Here is a 23,223-nt window from a genome sequence, read left to right on the forward strand (position 1 = left end):
ATGAGCATGACTATGTCAGGCTGTTGCTTGACTAGTCTGTGGGACAGCTCTCCCAACTTTGGCACAAGCCCCCAGATGTTAGTAAGTAGTACTTTGCAGGGTCTGCTGTCGTCGTTTCCGGTGCCTAGGTCAATGCGGGTGGGCCGTCCGGTTTCATTCCTTTTTATTGACTTTGTAGCAGCTAGATACAACTGAGTGGCTTGCTAGGCCAATTCAGAGGGCATCTAAGAGTCAGCCACATTGCTGTGGGTCTGGAGTCACATGTAGACCAGACCAGGTAAGGACAGCAGATTTCCTTCCCTGAAGGACATTAATGAACCAGCAACAGTTTAAAATCAATATTCATATGACAAAATTAATATGTCTCATTCTTGGCAGGTGGAGGTCTGCATGGCAGTTTCCCTTTACACAGATGCTGCCTGACCTACTGAGCATTTGCAGCACTTTGTTTTTACTTGACCACATAATCTAGTCTGACACTTCAAAGAAGTACTGAGGGAGGACTGTACTGTCAGAGGGATCATTTTTTGAATGCAGTATTAACCTGAGGCCCTGCCTATCCTTAAGATAAACATTAAATATCCCATGGCAGCAGAGGAAGAAACAGTGATGGGTCATTCTTTCAAAGATTTGGCAGCTTTGGGCATTACATCGATGGGAAGCACCACCAACCCACATTACACCAGCTAAAAATCTCAGAACTTGGGAAGGAGGCGGTATCAGTCCAACACATCAGAGAGAGGGAGCAGCTTCAGGAGTGGAAGTTTGAGAGGGTAGTCACACAGCTGAGAGATAAAGGAACAGGCAGGGAAGGAGGACAAATGGGTGTCTGACCAAGAGGTGGGGAAAGGCAGGAAGAAAAAGGTTAGAACAAGAGCACCCAGAGCAACTTACACTTCTCAAACAGATTTGCAGCTCTTGGTTCTTGTGGGAAAAATTATATCCACTTGATGGACCTACCCAGAGTCTTCAGTGGCACCAACAAAAAGGAGATGGCTCAAGGTGGAGATTAGCAGCACAGCTGGAACAGCAGTAGATATAGAGGACTCTCAGTCAGTGGGACCAACACAATCCTTCACAGTCCAGAATGACTGTTTAGAACAAGTGTCCAGACTGACCCTCCCGGTACATTTCTGCCTCCCAGGTGCTGAGGTAAGGGACCTATTTGCATATAGTTTAGAAAGGATTGTGCAAGGGGAGGGAGAGTAGGCAGTTTTCATGGTCCCACTGGGAGCCAATGATGTGGGTAAAGAAAGAGCTGAAATCCCACAAACTCAATTTAGGAGAATGGGGAATAAGTTTAGGAGTAGAACTTCACAGATGGTAATTTACACAGAACTACAATCTCCCTTTCCATTAGATGATAATCTCAGGATTTCTTCCTTGGCCACGTGATGTAATAGGGAAGGACAGGATGATTAGGGAAATCAATGCCTGGCTAAGAGTGATGTCAGAAGGAGAGATTCCACTTTGCACAACATTGGCATCAGTTCTGTGACAGATAGGGTCTACTCTGCAAGGGTGGGCAACATCTGAACAGGGAGATTACCAATGTACTCACAAAACAGTTAAATATGGAAGTGGAGAGATATTTCAATTAGGAATATGAGGGCTGGGAACCCAATACCAACCAAGATCATCCAATGGTGGCAGGAGAATTAAAATGAGAATAATATGCATTCAGAAAACAATTCAACAGAAGGAATTTTGAGTAGGGAAATAAAATCGGCAAATTATAAATGGGGATAAAAACTGGAGTAAATATAGGAATTAGCATAGCCAAAAAAACATGGGAAAAGAAATAGTACCAGGAAGTGGTTGCCAAATTGTGAAAAGGGAATCTGCAGTCAGACTAGAGGCAGGCGAGTAGGAATAATAAAATTGTTCCGAGAGATATCGATTGGAGCAGGGAGGGAGGGAATGGAATTTCTCAACTGTACAGGACTCATTCCTCAAGAAATATGTGAGACAGGCTTCAAGACTGGAAGTGTGGCTCGTAACCACAATATCTTAAAGTTTAAGATCCAGCTAGGAATGATAAAACCAGAATATAAACTAGAAAGGCATAGTGGGATTAGGATAGTTTTTAAGAAAGGGGAGTGTGCTAGCTGAGGGGAGGTGCAGGGAGAAATTGGCATGGGACTGTAGGAAAAAAAAAGTGATTGCAAAGTACAGAATACACATATTCCATCAAAAAAAAAGGATATCATGGATAAATGAAGATGTTTGAAGCAATTAAAATTGAAGAGGGTCCAATAATGAAGATCCAAAATGGGCAATGAGAATATAGGAGGCAATTAAAGAGCAGGATGAGGAAAGCAAAGAGGGAGCATGAGAGAAGATCCAATAAACTTCAAAAAGGAACAGTAAAATATTTTACAAATACAAGAGGAGAATTGTTGCAAGTGAGGTGGGACCCAAGAAGAGGGGATTGCCACGATATAAAAAAGGATGAAGAAAAAAATGGTAGAGATGTTTCACAAATTTTTCACATCAGTCTTTAATAAAGTGAAGGCTGTCAGAGAGGAGGTGAATCCCAAAAGTGGAGAGATGAGTGATATTGTATTATGTGATAAAAGGAAAATTGTAGATAAATTAGTGAAGCTAAAGGAAGACAGAACACCAGGACCCAACTGGATACATTCTAGGATCCTGAGGGAGATAATTGCAGATGTCCTAGAATTATATTTTAGCCCTACGGAGAGCCGATGTATGTTGGAGGACTTGGAGTGTGGCCAGTGTAGTCTATTTCTCATTGGCATTAAATCCATGAAGTTCCTCTCCTTAACTTATTTTTTAAGTTCCGTGTACCACTAGTATTTTGTCTTCCTCCTTCACTATAAAAATTATAATCTCACCTGCATCGGTCTTTCAGGAGTTCACACTCCCCCTTACCACTCTTAATATAGTTACAAAAAACTCCTGCTCTTAGCTCAGATAATCACTTGCATTGTTTTATATTCCCATGTTATAACTATAAACTTACCTTGTAGCCCTTTGTTGATTTTTATGGCTCTCCCAGAGAATGTATCTTGGTGGTAGCAGTAACGGAAGATAGCGAATTGACATTGACTTCAATTGGAAAGGAAATTGGGCAGAGTGCAAAGTAGTCCTACATAAGTACACAAGAAATAGGAGCAGGAGTAGATCATATGGCTTCTCGTTACCATCATGGCTGATCTTCTGCCTCAAATCCACTTACCTGCCCACTCCCTCGTATCCCTTGATTCCCTGACTGACCAAAAATCTGTCCTCAGCCTTAAATATATTCAACGATAGAGCATCCACAACCCTCTGGAGTAGAGAATTCCAAATATTCACAATCCTTTGAGTGAAGAAATTTCTCCTCATCTCAGTTCTAAATGATTGACCCCTTATCCTGAGACTGTGCTCCATGTTCTAGATTCCCCAGCCAAGGGAAACAACCTCTCAGTGTCTACCTTGTCAAGCCCCTTCAGAATCTTGAATGTTTCAATGAGATCACTTCTCATTCTTCAAAGCTCCAGGGACTATAAGCCACATTTACTCACCCTGTCATCCCAGGAACCAATCTGGTGAATTTTCGCTGTACCGCCTCCATGCAAGTGGTGATGACCAGGTGAGAAAGGTGTCTAGGGGTCTCTTTCAGCTTTCACCTGGTCTTATTGTAACAGGATTTAATTTTAAATGCACTGTGTCTTTAGCTCCCCTTTGGTGAATCCATGTTCACCGCTTGCCAATTATAAAGGTAAAGAAATGAGCACAAACAGGCTCCTTTAGGTTTAAAGAAAAGTGAAATTTATTAAAACTTAAACTCTAATTCGGTTAACGCCTACAGATACATGCCATGCCCCTACGATATGCACATGCAAATAAAGACAAAAAAAACAAAATGGAGAGATTTGAGGCAATATCAGAAGGAGTTTATTGTTACTGTGCTTCGAGCTCACTGTAGTCCTTTTGTAGATAATTCTTGCTTTTCATTGGGGCCCAGTATTATTCTTAAACCTTGTTCACTGTAGGAGACTTTTCTCTTGGTGTTCAGATGTCTCCAATGGTTCCTGAAGCTGGTGAAAGAGGAGAGCAGACAGGAGAGGGGTCTTTTCAGTTCAGGAGCAAACAGCTTTTCTGAGTATTAAAACTCTGTGGCAAGGTCAAATTCAAAAAACTCCAACTGCCAGTTAGTCATGTGACTAAACTGGTTTGACCAGGTCTTGTGTATTGGAGAAGCAGGGACTGGTTCCTTTGTTCCAACACTGTCTGCTAGTATGCAAAAAAGGTCTTTCTGGTGAAGGGCCTGGCAATTCCTTGTGATAGGCCCTCTTTTCTTCCCAGCAACAATTTTAAGTTTTAATGGTCATGTGGCAAAATAATGTGTGCCTCATTCTTGGCAGGTGACAAAGTATATCCTTCCTGAAACAGAAACCAAAACTGCACAGAGTACTTCAGGTGTGGTCTTACCAAAACCCAGGACAATTCTTCCTTATTCTTGTACTCCAATTTCCTTGCAGTAAAAGTAAACATGCCATTTGCCTTCCTAATTGCTTGTTGTACCTGCACACTAACTTTGTGTTCCTTGTACGAGTACACCCAAGTACCTCTCATTTAGATGTTTCACACCTTTTAAAAAATATTCTGCTTTTCTAGTCTTAGTATCAAAGTGAAATTTAAACCAGGCAGCTTGACTCTGGCCAAGGCATTGCCTTTAAATTTTAAACAAAGCTTGGCAGTTAACTGTCGGTCACCATAAACTGGTGCATTCTCCATGGCAACGCCTTTACCAATCAGCACTCTTTTCTCATACAGTGTAAACTTCCCTTAGATTGGTATTCTTTTGAATTATCCTGATGAGTGCAAGACGAAAAGCTTCAACAAAATGTCTTGGTTTTCAGCAATATCATCTCCTTTTGTGGCTCAGTCATGTGTTGTTTTATAATGCTCTTGTGAAGTGCCTTAGGATGATTTATTAAATTAAAGGCACTATATAAACATAAGTTGTTGTTGATGGATCATCAGTTTTGCACTACTGCACAAGACCCATTTTTTGTTCTGTGCTTCTTCCCTACTTGTGTTTACTTTTCCAACTTTCCTTTTGGTTTAAGGACATACGGTTCTGCGAGCCTGGTCTGCTATTCAGTAAGATCATGGCTGATCTTCAACCTTAACTCCACTTTATCTTAACTCAATATCTCCTGAATCTCTTAGGGTCCATCAGTGTATCTTGGTTCATCTGTGAAATGATGGTCTGAATCCTTAATAAAATGGTATTAGAGAGCTGAGAAGGACACAGACTTCAGTTTGAACTCTGGATCTGAATTAATCCCTGCAGGATATTTGATTTGAGATTTAAATTCTTATTTAATAAGATTGATCAGGGATTAGGAGATTCTGTTACATCCAGACCAACAAATATCTCAAGGGCAAAATCGTGGATAGCATGTTTAGGGAGGTGGTCACACTGCAGGTAAAGACTGCTCAGGCAGAAAGGGAATGGGTAGTGCAGGTGTCCCCTGGGTCCATCTCCCTCTAACACATTTTCCGCTTTGGATACTGTTGGGGGAGATAGCTTCTCAGGGGAATGCAGCAAGAGCCAAGTCTTTAGCACTATGGGTGGCTCAGCTGCACAGGATTGGGGGGGGGGGGGGGGCGCAGGGGGAAAAGAGTGGGAGAGCTATAGTTAGTGATAGGGGATTCTATTGTAAGGGGTACAGATAGGGGTTTCTGTGGCCGCAAACATGACTCCAGGATGGTATGTTGCCTCCCTGGTGCTAGGTTCAAGGAGGTCACAGAGCAGCTGCAGGACATTCTGAAGGGGGAGGGTGAACAGTCAGAGGTCATGGTTCACATTGGTACCAACGACATAGGTAGAAAGAGGGATGAGGTCCTGCAACAAGAATTGAGGGTGCAGATTAAAAAGCAGGACCTCAAAAGGTTGTAATCTCTGGAATGCTCCCAGTGCCATGTGCTAGTGAGTATAGGAATAGGAGGATAGAGCAGATGAATGCATGGCTGAAGAGATGGTACAGGAGGGAGGGCTTTAGTTTCCTGGATCACTGGGTCTGTTTCTGGCAAAGGTGGGACCTGTACAAGTCAGACCGTTGCACCTGAACCAGAACTGGACCAACATCCTTGCAGGGAGGTTTAAACTAATTTGGCAGGGGGATGGGATACAGAGTGGAGGTACAGTAGGGGGTGATGCACAGCCAAATATAGAAGAGAAACTAAGTCAGTCTGGAAGGCAGAGCAAATATAGACCTGTTAAGGCACAAGCAAATAATGCAAGGTTGGATTGCATCTATTTTACTAGTAAGGCAGATGAATTGAGGGCATTGATTACCACATGGGAATATGATATTATTGCTATCAGAGACATGGCTGAGGAAAGGGCAGGACTGGCAGCTCAATATTCCAGGGTATAGAATCTTCAGGTGTAACAGGGTTAGAGGGTGTAAACGAGGTGGCAGCATTGAACTGTCAAGGAGTCAATTACTGCAGTAAGGAGGGATGATATCTTAGATGGTTCTTCAAATGAGGCCATATGGGTAGAACTGAAAAACAAAAAAGGGGGCAATCACTTTGCTGGGAGTGTACTACAGGTATCCAATCAAGCAAACAGTCAGGGAAAGATAGAGGAGCAAATATGTAGGCAAACCTCAGATGTAAAAATAATAGGGTAATAATAGTAGGGGATTTCAGCTTCCCCAATATTAACTGAACTAATCTTAGTGCAAAAGGCTTAAAGGGGGCGGAATTCTTAAAGTGCACCCAGGAGAGCTTTTTGAGCTAGCACGTAGAAAGTCCTCCAAGAGAAGGGGCAGTACTGGACCTAATCCGAAGGGAATGAAGCCGTGCAAGTGGTAAAAGTGTCAGTGGGGAAGCATTTAGGGGATAGTGATCATAACTCTAAGATTTAAGGTAGTTATGGAAAAGGACAAAGATGGACTGGAAATAAAGGTACTGAATTGGGGGAAGACCGATTTCAATACGATAAAACAAGATCTGGCCAGAGTGGACTGGGAGCAGCTACTTGTAGGAAAGTCTACATCAGACCAGTAGAAGTCATTCAAAAAGGGAATAGTGAGAGTTCAGGGTCAACATGTTCCCGTAAAGGTGAAGGGTAGGACCAACAAGTCCAGGGAACCCTGGATGTCAAGGGATATAGAGGATTGGATAAGGGTGCGGGGCGGGGGGGGGGGGTTGGTGGGAAAAGAGGCTTATGGCAGATTCAGAGGGCTGAAAACAGCAGAAGTCCCAGAGGAGTATAGAAAGTGTAGGGGGAAACAAAGTTAGTTAGTTGAGCGAAGAGGGGGCATGAAAAAACACTGGCAGGAAAGATAAAGGAAAATCCCAAGGCGTTTTATAAGTATATTAAGGACAAGAGGATAACCAGGGAAAGAGTAGGTTCCGAAGAAGGGTCACTGACCCGAAACATTAACTCTGCTTCTCTTTTCACAGATGCTGCCAGATCTGCTGAGTGGTTCCAGCATTTCTTGTTTTTATAGAACATTACAGCGCAGTACAGGCCCTTCAGCCCTCGATGTTGCGCCGACCCGTGAAACCGTCTGACCTACACTATTCCATTTTCATCCATATGTCTATCCAATGACCACTTAAGTGCCCTTAAAGTTGGCGAGTCCACTACTGTTGCAGGCAGGGCGTTCCACGCCCCTACTACTCTGAGTAAAGAAACTACCTCTAACATCTGTCCTATATCTATCACCCCTCAACTTAAAGCTATGTCCCCTCGTGTTTGTAATCACCATCCGGGGAAATAGACTCTCACTATCCACCCTATCTAACCCTCTGATTATATGTCTCTATTAAGTCACCTCTCCTCCTCCTTCTCTCCAACGAAAACAACCTCAAGTCCCTCAGCCTTTCCTCATAAGACTTTCCCTCCATACCAGGCAACATCCTAGTAAATCTCCTCTGCACCCTTTCCAAAGCTTTCACATCCTTCCTATAATGCGGTGACCAGAACTGCACGCAATACTGCAGCTGCGGTTTCACCAGAGTTTTGTACAGCTGCAGCATGACCTCGTGGCTCCGAAGCTCGATCCCCCTACTAATAAAAGCTAACACACCATATGCCTTCTTAACAGCCCTATTAACCTGGGTGGCAACTTTCAGGGATTTATGTACCCGGACACGCAGTAGCTGCTCCTTGAATAAGCTCCACATTTCGATTGTGCCCATCCCCTGCAGTTTCCTTCCCCATCCTACGCATCCTAAATCTTGCCTAATCGCATCATAATTTCCTTTCCCCCAGCTATAATTCTTGCCCTGCGGTATATACCTGTCCCTGCCCATCGCTAAGGTAAACCTAACCGAATTGTGATCACTATCACCAAAGTGCTCACCTACATCTAAATCTAACACCTGGCCAGGTTCATTACCCAGTACCAAATCCAATGTGGCATCGCCCCTGGTTGGCCTGTCTACATACTGTGTCAGAAAACCCTCCTGCACACACTGGACAAAAACTGACCCATCTAAAGTACTCGAACTATAGTATTTCCAGTCAATATTTGGAAAGTTAAAGTCCCCCATATTTCAGATTTCCAGCATCCGCAGTATTTTGCTTCTCTTAAAGAGTAGGGCCCATTAGGGACCAAAGTGGCAATCTGTATGTGGAGCTGGAGGACATAGGTGAGGTTTAAAATGATTACTTTTCATCTGTGTTCACTATGGAGAAGGATGATGTAGGTGTCGAGATCAGGGAGGGGGATTGCAATATATTTTAACAAAATGGCATTGAAAGGAAGGAGGTATTAGTGGTTTTAGCGGGCTTAAAAGTGGATAAATCCCCAGGCCCAGATGAAATGTCTCCCAGGCTACTATGTGAGGCAAGGGAAGAGATTGCAGGGACTCTGACACAAATTTTCAAATCTTCTCTGGCCACAGGAGAGGTGCCAGAACACTGGAGGACAGCGAATGTGGTACCATTATTCAAGAAGAGTAGCAGGGATAAACCAGATAATTACAGGCCGGTGAGTCTAACATCAGTGGCAGGGAAACTATTGGAAAAAATTCTGAGGGACAGGATTAATCTCCATTTGGAGAAGCAGGGATTAATCAAGAATAGTCAGCATGGCTTTGTCAGGGTGAGATCATGTCTAACAAATTTGATTGAATTTTTCAAGGAGGTGACTAGGTGCGTGGATGAGGATAAAGCAGTTGATATAGTCTACATGGACTTCAGTAAGGCTTTTGATAAGGTCCTGCATGGGAGATTGGTCAAGAAGGTAAGAGCCCATGGGATCCAGGGCAATTTGGCAAATTGGATCCAAAATTCACTTAGAGGCAGGAGGAAGAGGGTGATGGTCGAGGGCTGTTTTTGCAATTGGAAGCCTGTGACCAATGGTGTACCACAGGGATCGGTGCTGGGACCCTTGCTGTTTGTAATGTACATTAATGATCTAGACATGAATATAGGAGGTATGATCAGCAAGTTCACCGATGACACGAAAATTGGTGGTGTCGCATATAGTGAAGAGGAAAGCCTTAGATTACAGGATGATATAGATGGGCTGGTAAGATGGGCAGAGCAGTGGCAAATGGAATTTAATCCCGAGATGTGCGAGGTGATGCATTTTGGGAGGACTAACAAGCCAAGGGAATAGGACCCTAGGAGGTACAGAAGGTCAGAGGGACCTTGGTGAACTTGTCCATAGATCACTGAAGGCAGCAGCACAGGTAGATAAGATGGTTAGGAAGGCATACGGGATACTTGCCTTTATTAGCTGATGCATAGAATATAAAAGCAGGGAGGTTATGATGGAGCTGTATAAAATACTAGTTAGCCCACAACTGGAGTACTGTGTACAGTTTTGGTCACCACACTATAGAAAGGATGTGATTGCACAGAGGAGATTCATCAGGATGTTGCCTGGGCTGGAGCATTTCAGCTATGAAGAGAGACTGGATAGGCTAGGTTTGTTTGCCTTAGAGCAGGGAAGGCTGAGGGGGGGCCTTTTATGAGGGGCATAGGTAGGAAGAAACTTTTTTCCCTTATCGGAGGGGCAGATTTAAGGTAAGGGGCAGGAGGTTTACAGGGGATTTGAGGGAAAAAAATTCCCCTCTAGGGTGGTTGGAATCTGGAACACACTGCCTGAAGGGGTAGTAGAGGCAAGAACCCTCAACATTTAAGTATTTAGATGAACACTTGAAACGCCAAAGCACACAAGGCTACAGGCCAAGTGCTGGAAAATGGGATTAGAATAGTTAGATGTTTGATGGCCGGCATGGACACAATGGGCTGAAGGGCCTATTTCTGTGCTGTATAACTGACTCTAAAATAGTCCTCAATTAGAAACTGGCTTCTCTTAAAGGGTTACTAACTTCATCAAAATGCTGGCAAGTCTTCACTTGGTGTAAAACTGCCAGATACTGATGCAAATGTCCACACATTGCAGCAGCTGGTGTTAAATAAGTAACTTTTCTATACAAAAACACAACATGTATTTAACGCGGTAAAACATCCCAAGTTGCTTCACAGAAGCGTTATCAAACAAAATTTCACACAAAGTCACAAACAGTCGTAAAAGGTGGGCCGTAAAAGGTGGGCCGAGAGAGAGATTTACGGAGGGAATGCCCGAGAACAGGGCCAAGGCAGCTGATGGCACAGCCGCCAATGGTGAAGTGATTAAAAACAGGGAAGCGCAAGAGGCCAGAATTGAAGTAGCACAGAGAACTCCATGAGTTGCAAGGTTGGAGGAGGATCATAGATGTTTACAGCACAGGAGTATATTCAGCCCATTGTGTCTGTGCCAGGCCATTACTTGGGTAATACAAGACTAATACATTGCCCTACTCTCTCCCCATCTTCTGAATCGTCCTCTGCTTCAACTATTTCCCTTGGAATATACAATAGTCTTTACCTTAACCACTCCCTTGGCAACACATTGCATGACTCAACAACCCTCTGTGTAAAGAAATGTATCTATCCTTGCTCTCAATGTCAATATTAAATTGATCCCCTCTTCAACTGATTCCCCAACCACAAGAAATAGTCCTTCCGCATTCACAGTATAAATGTTAGTCATAATTTTGGTAACTTCTATTAAATCTCCTCAGCCTTCTTGGCTACAGTAGAAACAGTGCCAGTATTTCAAATCTCTCCTCAATTATATCACCCTGGTGCATCTATTCTGGGGACTATCTAGGGCTTTACTGTTCTTTCTATAATGGGACTCCCAAACCTGCACACACTACTCTAACTGTAGCCTGACCAATCATTTGTATAAATGCGTCATTACTTCCATACTCTTGTATTTTCTACCCCTATTTGTGAAACTTTAAATGCTGTTTCCCTTTTTTCTGGTTTTATCTAAGTATATGATTCTATGGAAAGATAGAGATGTGAGGAAAAACTTTTTTTTTTTTTTTAAATGCAGCAAGTGGTAATGACCTGGAATTCACTATGAGGGTGGTGGAAGCAGAGACAATCAATGATTTCAAAAGGAAATTGGATGGGCATTGAAGGAATAAACTTTCAGGGCTACAGGGATAGAACAGGGGAATGGGACTGATTGGATTGCTCAATAGGCTGAATGGCCTCCTTTTGTGCTATTATGACTCTATAAACTAAACTAAAACTTGAGACACATGACTATGTTAGTGCTAATATTACTAAAGATGAGCTCACCACTACCTTTTCAAAAGGGCAATAAATGTGGGCATTGCCAGCAATAGACAGGTCCCAGGAACAAATTTTTTTTTTAAAACTCAGTGTAAAAAATTTATTGGGGAGGGGAAAAGGGGGATTAAAAAAGGGAATGTGTAAAAGATTAACAGGTAATATAAAATGAAATAATGGGGGCTTTTTTCAGCAAATAAAGTTAAAAGCCATTACTTTTTATTTGCTTGTAAAATACCTTACAATTTCCATTTATTTTATCTGCTGTTGGACTTTTACCATATTCCCTTTTTAGCCCTTCTAACCTTCCCACTACACTTCCTATAACCAGCATTTTCTTTACTGTTAGCCCAAAATTTCTCTCCATTTTAGTTTGATTTAAATTTCCCCATTTATTCCTTGTTTCTGTCTTATAGGAATATATTTATTTCATACGTTTCCTGTCTCATGTCTGAAGCTTTTTGTTGCCAATTCATGAAGCTGTTAGCTGACTTTTCTGTCGAGCTAATCTATGTTACTGAACTTTGTTTTTTTCTTCTAGTCCAGCACACTTAACCTTGGTCTTGTCATTCCAATTCCTACCTTGAACCCAATTTTGTTGTCGCTGCTGTTTCCCAATAGTTTTCCTGCCACTACATCAGTTATTTGCCCACTCCATTATCCAGAACTAAAATCAACCAATGCTTCCTTTTTTTGTTAGATTAGAAACAGTCCCTACTTTGCTCACTTTACCTTTATAAAAATCAGTCTAACTTGGGATAGTTAGTCACCCAGTATTGTTGCTTCGTTGTTCTTCCATCCCTCTGAATTGTCTCCAGATCTCCTATCTGATTTGATGGCCTGCAATGCACACTGAAAATTGCACCATTTCCCTCCATTTCTTAATTCAGTCTATGGATTTTGTCTCAACACAACCTGCAGGATAAGCTAGAGCTGTGATAGTCTTCCAGAAAGCATCTGATAAGGTTCCACACAAGAGATTGTTAGCAAAACTGAGAGTGCATAGGTTTAGCAGTAACCTTGTGACAGGAGTTCGTAATTGTTTGTTGGTCGGAGAAAGACAGTAGGGATAAAGGCTCAATTTTCTGCTTGGCAGAATGTGGCAAGTGATGTTTGCCAGGGATATTTGTTGTGGCCTCAGCTTTTCACTATAAATATATTAATGACTTGGATAAAGGAATAGAGAGTTCTCTTTCCAAGTTTGCAGATGACACTAAGTTTGGAGTCACAGTAAGTTGTGTAGATTAGAGGAAGTTACAAAAGGGACAAATTAAGTAAGTGGCCAAAACTGTGGCAGATGAAGCTTAATGTGGAGAAGGGACATCTGAAAAAGAAACTGGATTATCTAAATGGCAGGAGACCAGGAGCTTTGGTGGATGGAAGAGATTTAGATATCTATGTTCACAAATCACGAAAAGTAGCGCACAGGTACAAAAAGTAATCAAAAAGGTGAATGGAATGCTGGCCTTTATCTCAAGGGGAGAAGAGTAGTGAGATCAGCAAATGGCGACTGAAATGTGAAAATTTAAAAAGGTCACCTCATTAATTATTTGGCTATTCCTTTGTGCCGAGGGCCCTCCTCCTGAACCAATATGGTGGGTGGCACATTTATGGCTGCAAGTGTGCATAGGCTTCCTGCCCATCATATTGGAGCATTAGCAGTTCAAGCAGAACCTGTAAAACCCTTATCCATGCCTTTGTTACCTCTAGAATTGATTAACCCAATGCTCTCCTGGCCAACCTCCTGTCCTCCACCCTAAATAAACTCAAGTTCATTTAAAACTCTGCTGCTTGTACCCCAATTCACACCAAGTCCCATTTACCCATCACCCCTGCAATCGCTGACCTACATTGGTTCCTGGTCCGGCAGCACCTCGATTTTAAGATTCTTGTCAAATCTCTCCATAGCTTTGCCTCTCCTTTACTCTGAAATCTCTTCCAGCTCTACAACCCTTCAAAATCTCTGCACTATTCCAATTCTGGCATCTTGGGAGCATCTCCAGGTTTTATCACTCCAACATTGGCAGCTGTGCCTTCAGCTGCCTGGTCCCCAAGTTCTGGAACCATAGAAAGGTTCCAGTACAGGAGGAGACCATACAGCCCATTGTGTCTGCACCAGTTGAAAAAAAATTAGTTGCCCAATCTAATCCCACCTTCCAGGACCTGGTCCATAGCCTTGCAGGTTACAGCACTTCAGATGCATACCCAAGTACCTTTTAAATGAGTGCAGGGTTTCTGCCTCCACCACCAATCCGGGCAGTGAATTCCAGACACCCACCACCCTCTGGGTGGGAAACGTTTTCCCTCATGTCCCCTCTAATCCTTCTACCAATCACCTTAAATCTATGCCTCCTGGTAATTGACTTCTCCGCTAGGGGAAACAGGTCCCTCCTGTCTAGTCTAATTAGGCCCCTCAAAATTTCGTACACCTCTATTAAGTCACCCCTCAGCCTCCTCTGTTATAAGGAAAACAACCCTAGCCTATCCAATCTTTCCTCATAGCTGCAACTTTCAAGCCCTGGCAACATTCTTGTGAATCTCCTCTGTACTCTCTCCAGAGCAATTATGTCCTTCCTGTAATGTGGTGACCAGAACTGTACGCAATACTCCAGCTGTGGCCTAACCAGCGTTTTATACAGTTCCAGCATTACATCCCTGCTTTTGTATTCTATACCTCAAGACAATAAAAGGAAAGCATTTCATATGCCTTCTTCACCACTATCTACCGGTCCTTCCACCTTCAGGGACCTGTGGACTCCCTAAACCTCTCCACCTCGCTCTCATCCTTTAAAAGACACTTGTCAAAAAGTACCTCTTTGACCAAGCCTTTGTTCATCTGCTCTAATATCTCCCTATGCAGATCAGTGTTGATTTTTGCTTAATAACACTATGAAGCGCTTTACTATATTAAAGGCGTCATAGAAATTCAAGTTGTTGCTCATATCTAATGAATTGCGTTGTGTGGCACTACCACCGTGCTAATGGGATAGTTTTCGAACAGTTCTAGCAATGCAAAACTGGGCATCCCTGAGGCGCTGTGGGCCATCAGCAGCAGCAGAATTGTACTCAACCACAATCTGTAACCTCATGGCCCGGCATATCCCCCACTCTACCATTACCATCAAGCCAGGAGACCAACCCTGGTTCAATGAAGAGTGCAGGAGGGCATGCCAGGAGCAGCACCAGGCATACCTCAAAATGAGGTGTCAACCTGGTGAAGCTATAACACAGGGCTATCTGCGTGCCAAACTGCGTAAGCAGCATGCGATAGACAGAGCTGAGCGATCCCATAACCAACGGATCAGATCTAAGCTCTGCAGTCCTGCCACATCCAGCAGTGAATGGTGGTGGACAATTAAACACCTAACTGGAGGAGGTGGCTCCACATATATCCCTATCCTCAATGATGGGGGAGCCCAGCACATCAGTGTGAAAGATAAGGCTGAAGCATTTGCAACAATCTTCAGCCAGAAGTGCTGAGTTGATGATCCATCTCGGCCTCCTCCTGAAGTCCCCAGCATCACAGATGCCAGACTTCAGCCAATTCGATTCACTCCGCGCAATATCAAGAAACGACTGAAGGCACTGGATACTGCAAAAGCTATGGGCCCTGACAATATTCCGGCCATAGTACTGAAGACCTGTGTTCCAGAACTTGCCGTGCCCCTGGCCAAGCTGTTCCAGTACAGTTACAACAGTGGCATCTACCCTGCAATGTGGAAAATTGCCCAGGTATGTCCTGTACACAAAAAGTAGGACAAGTCCAACCCGGCCAATTACCGCCCCATCAACCTACTCTCAATCAGTAAAGTGATGGAAGGTGTCATCAACAGTGCCATCAAGCAGCACTTGCTTAGCAATAACCTGCTCAGTGACGCTCAGTTTGGGTTCCGCCAGGGCCACTCAGCTCCTGACCTCATTACATCCTTGGTTCAAACATGGACAAAAGAGCTGAACTCGAGGTGAGATGAGAGTGACTGCCCTTGACATCAAGGCAGCATTTGGCAGAGTATGACATCAAGGAGCCCTAGCAAAACTGAAGTCAATGGGAATCGGGGAAAACCCTCCGCTGGCTGGAGTCATACCTAGTGCAAAGGGAGATGGTTGTGGTTGTTGGAGGTCAATCATCTGAGCTCCAGGACATTACTGCAGGAGTTCCTCAGGGTAGTGTCCTAGGCCCAACCATCTTCAGCTGCTTCAATGACCTTCCTTCAATCATAAGGTCAGAAGTGGGGATGTTCGCTGATGATTGCACATTGTTCAGCACCATTCGTGACTCCTCAGATACTGAAGCAGTTCGTGTAGAAATGCAGCAAGACCTGGACGATATCCAGGCTTGGACTGATAAGCGGCAAGTAACATTCACGCCACACAAGTGCTGGGCAACAAGAGAGAATCTAACCATCTCCCCTTGACATTCGACAGCATTACCATCGCTGAATCCCCCACTATCAAGATCCTAGGGGCTACCATTGACCAGAAACTGAACTGGAGTAGCCATATAAATACCGTGGCTACAAGAGCAGGTCAGAGGCTAGGAATCCTGCGGCGAGTAACTCACCTCCTGACTCCCCAAAGCCTGCCCACCATCTGCAAGGCACAAGTCAGGAGTGTGATGGAATACTCTCCACTTGCCTGGATGGGTGCAGCTCCAACAAGCTCGACACCTTCCAGGACAAAGCAGCCCACTTGATTGGCACCCCATCTACAAACATTCGCTCCCTCCACCACCGACGCACAGTGGCAGCAGTGTGTACCATCTACAAGATGCACTGCAGCAATGCACCAAGGCTCCTTAGACAGCACCTTCCAAACCCGCGACCTCTACCAACTAGAAGGACAAGGGCAGCAAATGCATGGGAACACCACCACCTGCAAGTTCCCCTCCAAGTCACACACCATCCTGACTTGGAACTGTATCGCCATTCCTTCACTGTCGCTGGGTCAAAATCCTGGAACTCCCTAACAGCAATGTGGGTGTACCAACCTCACATGGACTGCAGCAGTTCAAGAAGGCAGCTCACCACCACCTTCTCAAGGGCAATTAGGGATGGGCAATAAATGCTGGCCTGGCCAGTGACGCCCACATCCCTGAATGAATAAAAAAAATAATTTTTAGAGCTGAAGGGCACTGAGATGCAAATCACAAGTTGTAGAAAGTGGAACATCTGTTATGAAAACAAACTAAATGAAGCAAACTATTTCCACTAAGTGGTTCATCAGTAACTAAAGAGCACAAATCTAGTATTACAATAATAGACTAATGTTACAACTAAGGCACTAATATACAATGAAAAACATTAATATTGCCATGGTAAACACTAATCATACAATGATAACATGAATGGTGTAGTAATAAACACTGAAACAACAGTAATAAATGTTAACTGTACAGTTTCTCCCCCATTTACCATTTGCCTACATAATGACAGTACCCACACACTTTTAAAGATTTGTGGGTTTCAACTCAAATCTTTACTATTCAATTCAAAACAATTAATTGGCTCCAGAACACCTTGCTTCTACCTTTAGAGGATTTACCACATTGTGATATAAATGTTTGTTGTTGTTTTTGCCGAAAAAGAGACACCAATAAATTGGGATTATTTTAAGGAAGGGAAATAGACTCTGTTTAAACAAAGGCCAGTGAAGTTTATTGGTGTTCAGTTCAGACTGCAAATATTAAGAAAGGCAATTTGTGCCAATCCATTTAAGTACAGGGGTTTTATTCAGAAAGAAAAGTGCAAGTGTTGGGATATCTTGAGAATGTGGCAGGTGCTACATAACAGCAAGTCTTACTTCACCGAATCAAAACCTCAGAATTTTGAACAGTACTCACAGATCTCCTCTTAACCTTCTGTGCTCTAATAAAAAGAGCAGCAGTTCCTTTAGCCTCTCATCCCTGGGATCATTTAAGTGAATCTCTTCTGCACACTCCCCATGACCATGAAATCCTTCCAAAAGTAGGGCACAATCATCAAGAATATTATTGATCAGCTGATGTTTTATCCAGGGTTTCAGTTGTACATACAGTGGTCAGTAAGGCAGATCTTCCCAAGGAAATTATTGGTGCATATTCTACCTGTGACCTACTTAATGATTTGAGATTTAGTATCAACTCCTTGCTTTTGTACAGTGTCCCTATATAGAAAATCTGGGATTCCCATATGCTCTCTATAGCTTTATCAACTTATTCACCGCACACCCACTTTTAAAGGTTTGTGTAGCAGAACCCCACAGTCTGTCTGTTCCTCTGCTCCTATTAAAAGGTTTTACCATTTAGTATACATTTCCCCTCCTTATTCATCTTCCAAATACATATCACGTCACACTTCTCTGCATTAAATTTCACCTGACATCTATTGACTAACCTACTGAAGCTTACTGTAATATTAGTGTTTGTTGGAATGTTAGCACTGATCCTGTAAAGTGCATATTGTACTTAATTGTTGAATGCTTAGTATTTAATATCGTATTAATGTCATTATTAGTGCTCATCACTGTATGGTTAATTTTTAATTGCACTGTCAATTCCTGAGGTCTAAAACACAAATCAGTGGTGCAGGGATAGTGCAAGTTCTCTGAATCTGCTGGGAGTGTAAGGGTTAAAACTATGAGACTCAAGAATAGTATCGATCAGAAGCAGGGCACAACTTTTTTTTTTAAAGAAAAAAAAAAGGACGAATTTGTAGGGTTATGGGGAGAAAGTTGGGGTTTGGGATTAAACTGGACAGCTCTTTCAAGAGCAGCACAGGTAAGACAGGCTGAATGTTGTAAATTTTTAAGATTCTAAGCCTTGGTCTGAACACCAATCGGTGTTAGTCAGCTGTACAAACATGGGACTAAAATCATCCTGAAGTTGTCTGGCATCTAATTAAATGGTTTTATATTACTGCATGTTGCTATATATAGAGTTCAGCTGTGGCTCTGTCTAGATAAAGTTAATTAACTAAAGATCATTATTCAACTCTGCAAGTGAACAAATTGCTATTGTATTTTAATAAACAGTTAACCTCCACCAACTAAATTCAAAAATCAACAGCAGTTTAATAAGATGACCCATCATTTACCCCAACCTCTGACTGATGTATAGCCCTACTAGTGGCAGCATTAACTACTTGTCTTCATGATTTTTAAGGCTTACTTTCAAAATCAGCACTCCTTAATCAAACAGGAAAATGTGCTCAATGAATATTGAAATACAAACAATTCCTTCAATGATGAGTGAGAAATGCCCCCTTTATCCATTCATAATAACACAAGAATTAGGAGTAGGCCATTCGGCCCCTCGAGCCTGCTCCACCATTTGATAAGATCACGGCTGATCTGATTGTGGCCTCAACTCCACTTTCCTGTCTGTCTCTCTTAACCCTCGACTCCCTTGTTGGTCAAAAATATATATCTAACTCAGCCTCGAATATATTCAATGACCCAGCCTCCACTGCTCTCTGAGAAAGAGAATTCCACAGGCTAACCACCACCTGTATTTATACTAGCTGAACTGCGCAGAGCTGAGTCATGCACTGCTAGCTAGCAAAACCAGTTCTAACTAGTTACCTAATTAACTAACTGTAGCTGCCTCTCCAGCAGGACTTGTTTATCCCCAAGACTGTAAGAAGCCTAACTTTCACAATAAATTGTAGTTCAATGCTAAATGCAACTTTGACTAGCTTTTAGAACAAGATTAACCCTTAATATTCCCACACTCACAAAATTCCCAAGCTCACCATTTTTGCCTTCATTTCTCTGAAGCAAACACCATCAGCAGGTGTTAAAGGGCAAAGGGGATTTGTCTGAGAAGAGAGAACTTGTACCACCAACCACAGCTTAAAGTCACACCATTGGTAAATATACACTTCGATTAACAACAACTTGCATTTATATAGTGCTTTTTAACATGGTGGCAGGATGTTTTACGATCAAAAAATATGACACCCAGCCACATAAGGAGATATTAGGACAGGTGATCAAAAGCTTGACCAAAGAGGTAAGTTTTAAACAGCGTCTTAAAGAAGGAGAGGGAGGCGGAGAGGTTTAGGGAGGGAATTCCAGAGATTAGGAATTCAGCAGCAGCCAGGTTTGGAAATAGGGCTTTAAGTACAACGTTTCTGAGGCTGTTTGTTGGCGCGTTTGGGCTCCAGTTGTAATGATACAGAGGGGCTGCTGTGGGAAACGGTGCTCACACTGTCCACGGTTACAAGAGTGAGGGGATGTCGGGGTCAGTTCATGCTGGCCTTCTATATGGTGATATTTCTAGTTGGAGAGTGGGAAGATTAATATGCTCCATCTCAACAGGCACAGTCCATGGGCTGCATGACCAAGTTTAGAAAGCAGCGAGAGCTGATCCCCTTCGATTTGACTCAAGTTGTCGGTTCCAGTCACTGTCAGAATTTTACTGCAAGTTCAATATTACAGCAGACGGGACGCGCCGCCATCCAGTGCGCGGAGCAACTGGGATCGACCGTGCAATTACGTTGCAGGACACACTGTGTCTCCGAGTGTGTATGTGTGTGTGTCTGTCTATCTCGGTGTCCCACTGTGTACGACTTCACGTTGTATCTGGGTAGGTGTGTGAGACTCACTGTGTATCTGGCCATATGTCAGGTTATCTCACTCAGTGCTGTGTCTCTGTGCCTCTCTCTAGTTCATTCTCTCTAGTTCGTTCTCTGCTTTGCGTGTCTGTAGCTGTGCGTGTCAGTGTTTCAGTCTGTGCCCGTATCTCTGGGACTCTACTTCAGTCTGTCTCTCTCTGTAGCCCACTATGTGTCTGTGTGTGTGTGTCTCTCTCTTTGTGTCACTGTGCCTCTCTAGCTCATTCTGTGTCTTTGTCTCCTCTCTGCTCACATCACGCCCACATTCACGATGGTGTGGCTGTTGCGGTGGGGTGGGGGTTCCTGTATCCTTGTAAAACGCAGCGAGCAGATGGTGGCGGAACCGCAGGGATCATCATCAGCACCGAGACCCCAGTAGCCGGGATTTGGTGCCCAGGCACGGGGCACCCTCCTCGGCAACACCGCACCCGAGGGGACGCTCCCCAGCCTTTAAACCCCGTCCTGCCGACCGCTCGGAGACAAATGGGAACCGGAGACAGTGACTTACCGAGCAGCAGGAGGCCGAGAACCCGGCCGCTCCAGCGAGCCATCGGAAGACGCTTCGCTCGCTGTGTTCCCGGAGCCACTCACTGCATTTCCCCGTAGCTGCGCCCAATTGCAGCCTGAAACCCGCCTCTCCTCCGCTATTTAAAGTCAGCCCCAGAATCAGGACTCCTCCTCCGGCTTAGATTCAGCTTCTCTCCCCAAACAGGTTCAAACCTCCGAGTGGAGAGGGACCCTAAAGCCCACACATTGACCCTAAAACCCACACACTGACCCAAACTCCACAGACCGACCCCCAAAGCCCACAGACTGACCCTAAAACCCACACACTGACCCAAACTCCACAGACTGACCCCAAAAGCCCACAGACTGACCCCCAAAGCCCACAGACTGACCCTAAAACCCCCGCAGACTGACCCCCAACCCTGCAGACTGACCCTAAACCCCACAGACTGACCCCCCCAACCCTGCAGACTGACCCCAAGCCCTACAGACTGACCCCAAAACCCAAAGACTGACACATAAAGCCCACAGACTGACCCAGACCCCACAGACTGACTCCAAAACCCACAGACTGACCCCCAACCCCCACTGACTGACCCCCAACCCCCACGGACTGACCTTAAACCCCACAGAATGACCCCCAAACTCACAGACTGACCCTCAAACCCACAGACTGACCCCAAAATCCACAGACTGATCCTAAAGCCTACAGACTGACCCCAAAATCCACAGACTGACCCTAAAAGTCAGAGACTGATCCTACAACCCATAGATTGACTCTAAAAGCCAATAGACTGACCCTAAAAACCCATTGACCGATCCCAAACCGACACTGACTCTAAAACTCTCAGAACGGCTCCAAAACCTAAAGATTGATCTTAAAACCCAGCGCATTGCTCCTCCTGTGCTATGTGGGTGCTCCAGGACACATCCCGTATGTGCAGGAAGTGTCGTCAGTTGCAGCAGTTTGAGCTTGAGGTTTCACAACTTGAGTAGCAGCTGGCATCACTCTGCTGTATCCATGAGGCTGAGGGCTACATGGATAACATGTTTATAGAAGTGGTCATTCCACAGTTTAAGAGTATGCAGGGAGAGATGGAATGGATGGCCATTTAAAAAGGCCCAGGCAGGTAGTACAGGAGTCCCCTGAATGCGTCTCGCACTCCAGTTCTGAATAATCATGTGGGTGATGCTTCACCTGGGGAGTGCAGCCAGAGCTAAGTCCATGGCACCACAGGTGGCTCAGCTGCACGGGGGGTACAGGGAAGACTGGAAGAGCCATAGTGATAGGTGATTCAATAGTCAGGGGAACAGACAGGCATTTCTGTGGCCGCAGATGCGGTTCCAGGATGGTGTGTTACCTACCTGGTGCCAGGGTCAATGATGTCACTGAGTGGCTGCAGAGCATCCTGAAGGGGGAGGGTGAACAGCCAGCAGTCGTGGTCTACATCGGAACCAACGACATAGGTAGAAAGAGGGATGCGGTCCTGCAGTCAGAATTTAGGAAGCTAGGTAGAAAATTAGCAAGCACGACCTCAAAAGTAGTAATCTCCGGATTACTCCCAGTGCCACGCGCAAGTGAGTATAGAAATAGAAGGATAAGACAGATGAATGCATGGCTGGAAAGTTGGTGCAACAGGGAGGGCTTTAGGTTCTTGGGACATTGGGACTGGCTCTGGGGGAGATGGGACCTGTACAGGCCGGATGGGTTGCACCTGAACAGAGCTGGGATTGAGTTCCTTGTGGGAAATTCTGCTCATGCTGTTGGGGAGAGTTTAAACTAGTTTGGCAGGGAGATGGGGACCTGAGGGTAGACTCTGTTGGGACAAAATCAGAAATGAAAATGGAAGGTAGAAAATTAGTGGATAAGTCTGGAAGGCAGAGGAAACAAAGGTCAGAAAATTTTTTAAAAGAGTTTGACAGTGCTCAAGGGTATATACTACAATGCAAGGAGTATAGCAAATAAAGCAGATGAGCTGAGGGGCAGATAGATACGTGGCAGTATGATATCATAGCTATTACAGAAACATGGCTTAAGGAGGGACAGGATTGGCAGTTCAACGTTCCTAATTACATGGTTTTCAGACGTGATAGAGAGGGATAAAAAAGGAGGGGGGAGTGGCAATTTTGGTCAAAGAAACAATTACAGCTGTGAGGAGAGATGATATAAAAACAAGAAATGCTGGAAATATTCAGCAGGTCTGGCAGCATCTGTGGATTGAGAAGCAGAGTTAACGTTTCGGGTCAGTGACCCTTCTTCAGAACTGACAAATATTAGAAAAGTCACAGGTTATAAGCAAGTGAGGTGGGGGTGGGGCAAGAGATAACAAAGGAGGTCTAGATTGGACCAGGCCACATAGCTGACCAAAAGGTCATGGAGCAAAGGCAAACAATATGTTAATGGTGTGTTGAAAGACAAAGCATTAGTACAGATTAGGTGTAAATACACTGAATATTGAACAGCAGCAAGTGCAAACCTGAATAAAAACAGTGGGTAAGCAAACTGAA

The 23,223-nt window shown here is 44.1% G+C and overlaps 1 protein-coding gene across 1 annotated transcript in view; it reads right to left on the reverse strand.

Annotated features, from left to right (window-relative positions):
* The window catches only part of ramp1 (receptor activity modifying protein 1), a 28,783-nt gene extending 7,976 nt beyond the window's left edge, over positions 1-20,807 (reverse strand). Inside the window, exon 1 of the mRNA XM_068034626.1 lies at positions 20,717-20,807. Coding sequence (XP_067890727.1) covers positions 20,717-20,759 — 43 coding nt within the window. The 5' untranslated portion in view covers positions 20,760-20,807. The remainder of the gene's footprint in view (positions 1-20,716) is intronic.
* Positions 20,808-23,223: the final 2,416 nt, after the last annotated feature.

The sequence above is a fragment of the Heterodontus francisci genome, chromosome 7 (genome assembly GCF_036365525.1).
Source record: "Heterodontus francisci isolate sHetFra1 chromosome 7, sHetFra1.hap1, whole genome shotgun sequence".
Classification (NCBI taxonomy): Eukaryota; Metazoa; Chordata; class Chondrichthyes; order Heterodontiformes; family Heterodontidae; genus Heterodontus; species Heterodontus francisci.